Raw genomic sequence first — 9,883 nt, 5'->3', positions numbered from 1 at the left:
AGGGTGCTAAGAGTTGCTGTGAGACCCCTATACCCCTCATGGGGCTACAATTTCCAAAGTGGTTTAACAATCATTTCCTCTTCCCAGGGAACTCTGAGAATTGTAACCAGTCCCAATTGTAGCCCCATGGCACAGTCATGACTCATGATGAGGGAAGCCATTGTGATGAAATAGGCATATATAGTTTGGGAACTATAGTATGTGCAGTACTAATTTGACACAGAAAGAATGAATTAACCTGATCAACATAGAAACAGCAGGAAAACAAAATTCCTCTGTGGATACTAAAAGTGTATTTTGTCCTTGATGCTCAAAATGCTAGCTTACCCATGTAACGGGACGCCTTCCAAGAAGATAGGGACTGAGCGAAGAATATGCTGTGCCTGGGCGAGGTAGGAACAGCACAGGGAGCGTTCAAGATTAGAACACTGTAAATGCAGAAGACAATGGAGCTCTCTTGACAAGAGTTGCTAACAAGATGGGAGGGGCTGTCTTAAGGAGGGCTTGAGAGCATATAACTGTGTAGCTATGGTTTTAGACTAGGATTCTGGCGTTAGCCGAATTCTTCTCTCTCTTTTGCAAAAGAAGTTAATAAAGGTGTTGTTTTATATCTGGTTTCTCATCTGGTGATTATTGGAGTTTCCTCCAGATGCAAGGGCCTTTTGGCATAACACCATGACTGTTTAAAGTGGCATAATACTGCTTTAAATTGATAGTTTTGTGAACTCTAGTCCACCAAAGCATATACATATCACAAATTTCCAGAAGGGTAACCCTGTTAGTTCATTGCAGCAAAACCAACCAAGAGTCTTGTGGCACCTTAAAGGCTACCAATCTATTTATGTCATATGCTTTTGGGGACTACAGTAAACTTCATTAGATGCATTATGCTTGTGTCATAATAAATTTGTTAAGTCTTTAAAGTGCCACAAGACTCTTACAAGTTTATTGTGGAAACAACCAAATATTGAAGGCACTGCAGGATTCTTGGTCATTCTTGCTGAAAGAGATCGAAAGACGCAGGGGCAGGGGCAGCAAGAGGTATGACTGGGCCCTTGGGCACCAGCCAGCCTGGGCCCGCGGCACCATAGCCCAACACTCTCCCCCCATGCAGGTGGTGTAAGCCCACCCGCACACCCCACCTACCTCTCATGTTGTGTGAATAATGTGTGTGCGTAGCATGCATGCCTGCCATCAACCAAGATGGCGGTGGGGGCTTCAGCCCCGTAGGGAAGTTTCCACAGCCATCTTGGGTGATGGCAGGCATGTACGCATAGCACGCATGGCATTCACACTGATGGGAGAGGTAGGTGAGGCATGTGTGAGGGCTTACTGAAGCCCGCACTGTCTGTATTGTGGTGTGGGTGCCTAGGAGCTTCCTTTCTGTGATCCGTGGCAGGGTCGGGTTGCAGGATCTAACGCTGCCACCAATCATGAAACAGGAATGGCACCCTCCCACCCTAAGGAGGGGCCCTTCAGGGGCCCCTCTGGGCTGCAGGGGCCCTTGGCCAAGGCACAATCTGGCTGCCCTCTGGCACCAGCCCTGCTCAGGGGGCGATCAAGACCACATACAAAATGGCCACAATTTACTGGCCTGAAATCCAGTGCATCAGCAATCAAGTTAAAGAAATGCCAGACACACTCAGCTGTCTTCAAGACCCTTTGTGACATAAAGGAACTGCTTTATGTTCCTTGCAAAATAAACAAACAAATAAAAAAACTGATCATCTCTCTCCACCTCAGTTTTGCACAGCATGAATGTATGGATATGAGCAGATATGCAATGCAATTCCAGAATGAAACATTTCACCAGATTATAATCAGCCGGTCTCTTCCCTCCCCTCCCATTAGAAGTAAGAAAGCTGGTCTCATATTACCACAAAATTTAAAAATATTTTTATTTCATGCATCTGGGGAAGGGGGAGAAGATTAAAGCATTTACAGCATTTAACAAAGTACATTCAACAATGTGCCCCACATGCCAAAACAGCAGTATCTCTTTTTTAAAAATTTCCTATCAACAAATCCTTCTAGAGTTGTAATAATTTACAATATTTAAAAGTATCCATACCACCCAGAGTATGAACATATCTCAAGGATAAAGCGCTTTAACAGTGGTATTTATATTATAATGGTTTGAAAAGGGGGCAGTTTTACAACCAGGTTTCAGCACACAGCCCATGCATCGTTGACGTTACGGTTTGGCAGTGTGTAGCATCCCATTGCTTTGTGGGACAAGGTGATTTTTTCTTTGTATGTGCGAATGGATCAGGATGCAATGTGATCTTTTTTAACTGGTACCCACGCATCAGTGTGTGAACAGGGCAAAGGGGTATTGCACTCTGCAAATGTGTGAACACAACTAATTTTTCTTCAAGTGCTTGAGACACTTTAAGGCCTCATCCTGCCCTCAGCTCAGACAAACCAACAGGAATAGATAGATACTTTATTTTTTACCCAAATTTAACCACATTACAGACCAGTTCATTGGCCCAGTCCAATTCTTGGCAACATGGACACCTCTTTACAAATCTGAATAGTAAGAGAACACCCATTCCAAGTTTCTTAGGTCTATATCCCTGCTGCTTACACAATTTAATTTAAATTGCATGAGAAGTTACTTTGGAAAGCATCCAGATTTCAAGTTTCAGAACTTTACATTACCTGTAATTAAAAAAAACATCATTAATAACTGGCTTTAATATTCTCCCTCTCTCCTAAAATATAATGGGTGATATCCAATGTTAGACATACTGTAGATCCACTGAAATCAATGGACTTCAGCAACTAAAGACCAGTTATTTTAATGAGTCTACTCAGAGTATGAGTTGGTTGGATATCACATAGTACAATTTTCAGAGCTTGGAAAAGTTACTTTTTTTGAACTACAACTCCCATCAGCCCCAGCCAGCATGGCCACTGTATTGGGCTGATGGGAGTTGTAGTTCAAAAAAAGTAACTTTTCCAAGCTCTGACAATTCTTTATAGGCATCTCTGCAGGCTGAATCACAGGAGGCCATCTTGCTCTAATTTTGTTACAGTCAGAATAGGGAACCTCAGGCCAAATGCGGCCTTCCAGGCTTCTCTACCTGGCCCTTGTAACTGTCTCTATTACGCCTCTTGTTTTTCGCAAGTGCATGGAGAAATTAGGTCTTGTTTAAAAAGGTAAAAGTTACCATTTATACTTTGCTCACTTGTCTCTGGCCCCACTAACCATTGGCATGTGGCCCTTGGAAGGTTGCCCCAAAGGGAATGCAGCCCTTGCCCTGAAAAAGGTCCTACACCAGTCTCAAAACTCAACGAAACCATTTTTTTACCCAAAGCTATTTTGATTTCTCTGTGTTGAAAAGGAATCCCAGAATGCTCCTCTTTTTTGAATGAGTGCCTTTCCCCCCAACTCATAAAAAAATGGAGGCTCAGCAGTAGCTGGGCAGCCAAAAGAACAAGACACCAAGAAAGTCAAAAGCACATCCTGGGCTTCAGGGCCAGCTCCAGGCATACCGGGGCCCTTGGGCATCAGCTTGCTCTGGGCCCTGGCGTGTGCGCGCGAGCGCGAATGCGCATGCCTGGAATGCGCCCCCCCACCTACCTGTCTCCTGTCTTTTACCATTGCCCTTAATGAAGATGGCGGCCACAGTTTCCCTAAGGGGATGAAGCCTCCACCGCCATCTTTGTTGATGGCACATGTGCGTGCTACGCGCACGCATCTCTGCCATCAGCTAAGATGGTGGCAGCAGCTTCAGTACCTTAGGGACATTAAGGGCAAAGCTAAAAGGCAGGAGACAGGCAGGTAAGGCAAGGGAATGGCGGGCAGGCAGATGGTATCGCGGATCACGGAAGGGGAGCGGAGGGTCCCTCAGGTGTTCCTGTAGCTCCGGGGCCCTCAGGCCAGTGCCCCACCTGGCTGCGCTTTAGAACCGGCCCTGCTGGGCTTGATCTGTTAGGGAAAGACTGGTGGCTATAAGGCCTTCCCTTTTGGGTGGGAGAGTGGACTAGGTGGCTCTTTGGTCCTTCTAGCTGTTAGGTTCATGGATATGTCTACATTATGAATTTAAACCACTTTTGAGGGTGTTTTTTTTCCTGTCCCAGCCCCTCTAGCCAAACAACCCTTGGAACTGTAGGTCTGTGGGCAAGAACAGATCTATAAGAAAGGTTTCCCAGTCCTTCAATGCTACCACTTCCATGACTCCTTGGCAGGAAGTTGCAACTGTTAATCCAGTTTCAGACCAGTTTCAGTTAAGAGGTGCTGACACATAGCGCACACCAAGATGAGGCTGAGGGGTGACTTATAAACTTAGATATACAGTTTCACTCTTAAACCTGTGCAAAGAGGAACAACAAAAACAAAATCACAACCCATATACATGATGCTGTAGACTTGGGAAGAGATTGCAATGCTTTCAAAGGCAGCGTTCCCACTATACATCAGGAACTTACCTCCTGCTAGGCGTTTAATCTTTTCAACAAATTGTACAGAGTACATATATTGCTTCTCCCTTCCACTCCCGCCCACATCTGTGTAAGTCTCTTTTGTGCACCTGAATCACTGCAAGAGAGTTTGGCAAACTAGAAGCAAAGGCACCTGAGGAGGAATTCACAATCTATTTACATATACACAGAGAAGGCAAAAGGGTTGGAGCATCTATCATTGGCAAAGGGGGTGCACGCTACGGCAGGCCCAAGCCCAAATAAGATGGACCCTCTTTGATCCTCAGGGAGCAATCAAAACATAAACTTCGCATGTCACAAAATCCAGGTCAGACCAGTGAGGTACAGGAGGACAACACGAAAGGAAATGATATGAATTCAGTGAATATAATGGGACAAGAGTAAGATTTCCTGATGAGCAAGAGGCTCTATTAAAATCAGAGATGGGCAACGCACTGTTGGACTACATCTCTCATCATCCCTGACCATTGGCCAGGCTAGCTAGGGCGGATAGGAGTTGGGAGTCCAGCAACACCTGGATGGCCCCATCCCTGATTGAGAACATCAGATACCCTGGCTCAGCAATCCTTCCACCAGAGCTTGGGAAAGTTACTTTTTTGAACTACAACTCCCATCAGCCCCGGCCAGCATGGCTACTGGATTGGGCTGATGGGAGTTGTAGTTCAAAAAAGTAACTTCTCCAGGCTCTGCCTTCCACTCATTTTAACCTTTGACCTGTTTGCACTTTTCAAGGGGTGAACACGTAAGGCTAAAGAAACTATGGTAAAATGAGGGGGGTTATGCGTCACCTCCCTTGCATCCTTGGATAACTGGTCTCGCAAACCAGGTGCAGGAAACCTTCGGCCCTCTCAGATGTTGCTGAACTACAACTCCCCATCAGCCCCAACAAGCATGGCTAATGGCTAGGGATGATGGGAGCTGTAATTCAGCGACAACTGGAGGGTGAAAGGTTCCCCACCAAGACATAAACGATAAAAGGGTTGCTTGGTGGTTGGAGTTCACAGTACTACAGAACAGTCCATGATGTGAATGACCCAAAAGAACTAGCGAAGTAGTAGAATGGCTGACATGCCCTAGAATTTGTTTCTGGCATAGATGGGGGTTGGTATCTCATGGTATGTGCCCTGAGAAAACCATTGCTGATTCCTGGGTGTGCGAAGAAGCCCTTAAACACCCTCTCATGAAACTTGTAAACAGATTTTTTGAAAAAGTAGGTCATGTTATAGCCCTGCCCATGCAAAGCATCTTCCTTTTGACATTTCCATCCTTCAGCATTACCATTTTCCCCAGCGATCCCTATGGGCCAAGAATTAAATCCAGATGGCAGGGGGATGGAACCAGCGTTCTGCAATCAAATTCATCAGGGCAAGTGTGTGTATATGAAAAATGGTAACTGGGGAATCAATTCTCTTTTTAAAAAATCCTAATGAGAACTAACTTGCAGAGTGCAAGAGAGTCTTCTCACATCAAGAAAAGACTGATTCTCTTTAAGCCATGGTCTTGTCTATTCTACCAGTTTATTGTAGTTTCAGTTCCTGGTTGAAACCGGTTTATGGAGCAGTCGAGAGCCAATTAAATGAAAAGGATGCGATTTACACCCTCATCCAGAGTTGGCTTCATTGTACTTATATTCAAGCGCACTGTGTAATCACACAAGATACCTGGCACAAAATTCAGTATCCAGACAATCTCTGCTTGTTTTAGTTTTTATGGCTGCAGAGGTGATCCAGAAAATGTGTCCCCTTTTGCCTAGTGAAATATCAGCTGCTGAAGGCACAGCCGGGGATGGGGGTGGAGGGGAGTCAAACAGCTGTGGGTAGAACTTCAACATTATGCGTAACTCCTTGTATTTCTACCGTGGGCAGCAGAAGACATAATGTAAACTAAGCAAAACATAGCAAAATACACACATTTGCTTGATATGCACAACTGACTTAGGCCGCACAATCTAGATTATAATTCAGTACACAGTCTGGATTTTTGTTGACATCTGCCATGCTTCCAAGAAACTGACGCTGCTAATTGTCAGTTCAACAATCGATTCAGGAAGCAGATGAATAGAGACACTCACTCTCCTGCTGTGATTGGCTGGCAGCCTCTCTTAGGTCTACAACTAAAAATTACAACTTCTACTTGTAGGCTGTTGAAAAAACATTCCGTGTAAAGTTGCAGCACGCAAGGTCCCTGACATCTTGATGTTCCTTACCAAGTATATTCCCCCAAGTGCATACAACATACAAGCCCCACCACACTGAGGATATGCAGTGTTTTGTGCAAGACTGAGGGGCAAAGATTTTGGAAAAAGCAGGAATGCCTGTCACCCAAATTAAGGTAAGCTTAGTTCAATTTTTCACATGGGTTTAGTTGATGAATTTACCAATTAAATCCACAAAAAATGTACATCTAAGAAAAAAAAAATCTAAAGAAAAAGGGGGGGGGGAGAAGCCCTGCCTTATTTGGTTTTAGATTATTTGGTTTGCTGTCCTGGGCTCCTTTTGGGAAGAAGGGCTGGATATAAATTCAATAAATAGTAATAGATGATGTACAAATGTGTCAGAGCAAACATCATCTTAGAAGAGGCATTCTTTGTCATGCAGGAGGGAATGCCTCTTCCAAGGCGACACTTGTAGCTTTTAGAAGTACTTGTATAAAAACTAATTTTGGGGGGGAAAACTGGTGTCAGTTAATTGTGGGCAACTTTTTAGTTGACTTTTAAATAATCAGATTAAAGCTGCAGTCCTACCCATACCTCAGAAAAAGTTCCATGGAACTTAGTAGGAGTTATTCCTACTACCTAGTATTGCATTGAATGTGTTGCAGCTCTAGTAGTAAATCATTTTAAGACGCTAATACTGCCTTGGGGAAATGCTCCCTGACTCTGCAACAGGCGGCTTTAACATTTAAATTGGCCCTTTATCACTGCACTGGGCAAAGCCCAGCAGACGCTTGTGAATTCTTTAGCAGCCTCACATGCTAAGAATCTTGGACACAGGCAATGAAATATATTGTCGAAACAGACTGGTGTAGTCTCTATCTCTGGGAATTTTTAACAAGGAAACAAGGTTAAGGAAATATTTCTCTCATAGGTGGGTTGGATATAACTAGTTCTCCTGTGAGTCCAAGGAAAAGATACTTTGGAGGAATCCTATAAGGTTCTATAATTCCTGTTGTGTTCCATTCGACACAATCGCCTTCGCAGTCATATCCCTAACTTGATCACTTTGGGATGGATCACGGCTATATTTACCCCTTCGATTATAATGACTAAGATACAGAGCAATTCTCTTGGCTTTCCTTCTCCTAACCGCCAGAGATAGTTCTATGTGCACCGGACTTCCTGCTATTTGTCTCTAAGGCTCAGTCGTGCCTTTTCCTTTTTCAGACAGAAGTAGATATGTGCCTTTGCTCTTTTGCACTGGGGATTTACTCCACTCGCTTCATGCAGAGTTTCCTTTTAATGGCTGCCAGCCTGGCATCAATGGCAAAGCTAGGTCTGCAGAGCATGCTGTCCATTCTGCTGTTTTCAGCAATTTCACCAGGGTGCTCTTGTCAGCGGACAAGAGGCTGTCAAACTTCCTTCAGTTTGCTCTTTTGTGGTTGACCAAGTCCATTAGGTCCTAGAGAAAAGGCTATGCGAGCAGACAATCCACTGGTGTTCACAAGGCAACATAGTTATATTGCCAGCATCACCTCAGTTCCCTCCAAATCTCTCCATCTCAAAGACTCATCACTCCTCACGAAGTCAAGATGGCTGCAAGTACACTTTAGAGACTTGGTAATATGGCCGCCGCCTGGCCAACAACGCATGATTGACAACAACGCAGCACGTATGGGAGTAACCCACACAGGAAACTGAGGTTGGATTTAGAAGTGTGCAGTTTAGTTCTGTTGCTCACTCTACCATGATTGTGTGAATCTTTGGTCATTTTTCTCCATTCCTTCCGATAAAGGGAAGGCCTGCTAGAGGCTAAAGGTCACAAATGGGTGCCTCAGAAGGTCTTCGGCGGTGGGCCTCCGCTTCTCCTCCACAAAGATCAACTTGAGGAAGCTGCGACAGTAGTCCGAGACGCCGTCTGGAAGCTGGGGCTTAGTGGGCTGTGTAGCAATCTTGAAAATGGCTGCCATTGCTTCAAATTCTGCCCAGGGTGGTTTCTCAGTCAGCATCTCTACCACAGTGCAGCCCACACTCCTGCAGTAGAAGGCCGAGGAAGGGGTTAGGAAGGATTCAAGGCTTACCCTTGCCATTCATTGACTGATTGATTATTACACTTCTGTTCCACCCTTCCTCCCAAAGAGCCCAGAAAGGCAAACATCAAAATGTGAAACCAATGCAATTAAAAATTAGGGGGAGGGGTGTATTCTGCGCTAGCCTTACTTAAGAGTATATCCACTGAAGTAAATAGACATGACTAACTTAGGTTTATTAATTTCAGTGGGTCTACACTCAGCAGGAATTAGTTGAACACAACCCAAAATAAAAATCGTATTTAAAAAAGTCTCATATCCTCATATTATGGTTTGTGCAGCACTTATATCAGTATACAAAACTGCCTTAGCACTCTTCTCTGATTTTTCCTCACAACAGCTATGAGGAAAAATAGGCTGAGAGAAAGTGATTTGGCCTAGTCTGTGCAGTGAACTTTGTGGCCAAGGGGAACCTGGGAGGATTTGAACCAGATCTGCCATCTTAAAGCCAAAACTGTCACCGATACACACTGGTCCCATTTAATGATGGAGAGAAGGGCTTTAGCTTGTCTGCCTTGTGTGTAGAAGGTCCCAGGTTCAAGCCCCGGCATCTTCAGGTCGAGCTTGGAATGTCCCCTGCCTGAAACTGTGGAGAACCACTGTCAGTCAGCATAGACCAGGGATCACCCACCTGTTGCCTGCAGGCACCATGGTTCCTGCAAAGGCCCTCAGTGGCATCCACACCAGGTAGCCCAGAATCTGGGCTTTCTTTTCTTTTTTTTAAAGTAACTCTCTGGCCCTCCTAGAAATAAAGTTATGAAGCAAAATGTGCAGGTACCCTTCTAAGCGATTTCTGTGAAATGAGGCAACCTAGCTGCTCCTGTCTGTCAGTGTTATTAGCCAATGAGTGAAGCCAAAGCTGTGACTGATAAGTGAGTTGTTTGGACACTAGGGAATAGGAATCCCTGGGGCCCTACAGAGCTGCTGTTTTGTCCTGCCTTTTAGTGCACTTTTCCTTCTATCTCTTTTTCCTTGAAATCTCCATAGTTGCCCTTCCATTTTCCCTAGCAACCAGGATGCATATTTCCTGCGCTGGATTCACCTGAGATCAGATAGTGCCTAGAAATTATTTTCTGCAAATACTACTACACAATAAACACGGATGAATAAAAAACAACAACTCCCCACAAAAGGCAAATGTAAATACTTTGAAAAGAGGCCTAGGCATGTTTTCTGCTTTGCAGGAACT

The 9,883-nt window shown here is 44.6% G+C and overlaps 1 protein-coding gene across 2 annotated transcripts in view; it reads right to left on the bottom strand.

The window, feature by feature from the left end:
• Positions 1 to 1,884: 1,884 nt before the first annotated feature.
• LOC133365109 (mitogen-activated protein kinase kinase kinase 3-like) overlaps positions 1,885 to 9,883 on the bottom strand; it is a 127,569-nt gene continuing 119,570 nt past the window's right edge. For both annotated transcript variants that reach the window (XM_061586507.1, XM_061586508.1), the window contains exon 17: positions 1,885 to 8,638. In XM_061586507.1, coding sequence (XP_061442491.1) covers positions 8,410 to 8,638 — 229 coding nt within the window. In that variant the 3' untranslated portion in view covers positions 1,885 to 8,409. The remainder of the gene's footprint in view (positions 8,639 to 9,883) is intronic.

The sequence above is a fragment of the Rhineura floridana genome, chromosome 10 (genome assembly GCF_030035675.1).
Source record: "Rhineura floridana isolate rRhiFlo1 chromosome 10, rRhiFlo1.hap2, whole genome shotgun sequence".
In the NCBI taxonomy this organism is placed as follows: domain Eukaryota; kingdom Metazoa; phylum Chordata; class Lepidosauria; order Squamata; family Rhineuridae; genus Rhineura; species Rhineura floridana.
The sequence above is the reverse complement of the archived record's forward strand: the minus strand, read 5'-3'. Positions and strand labels throughout refer to the sequence as shown.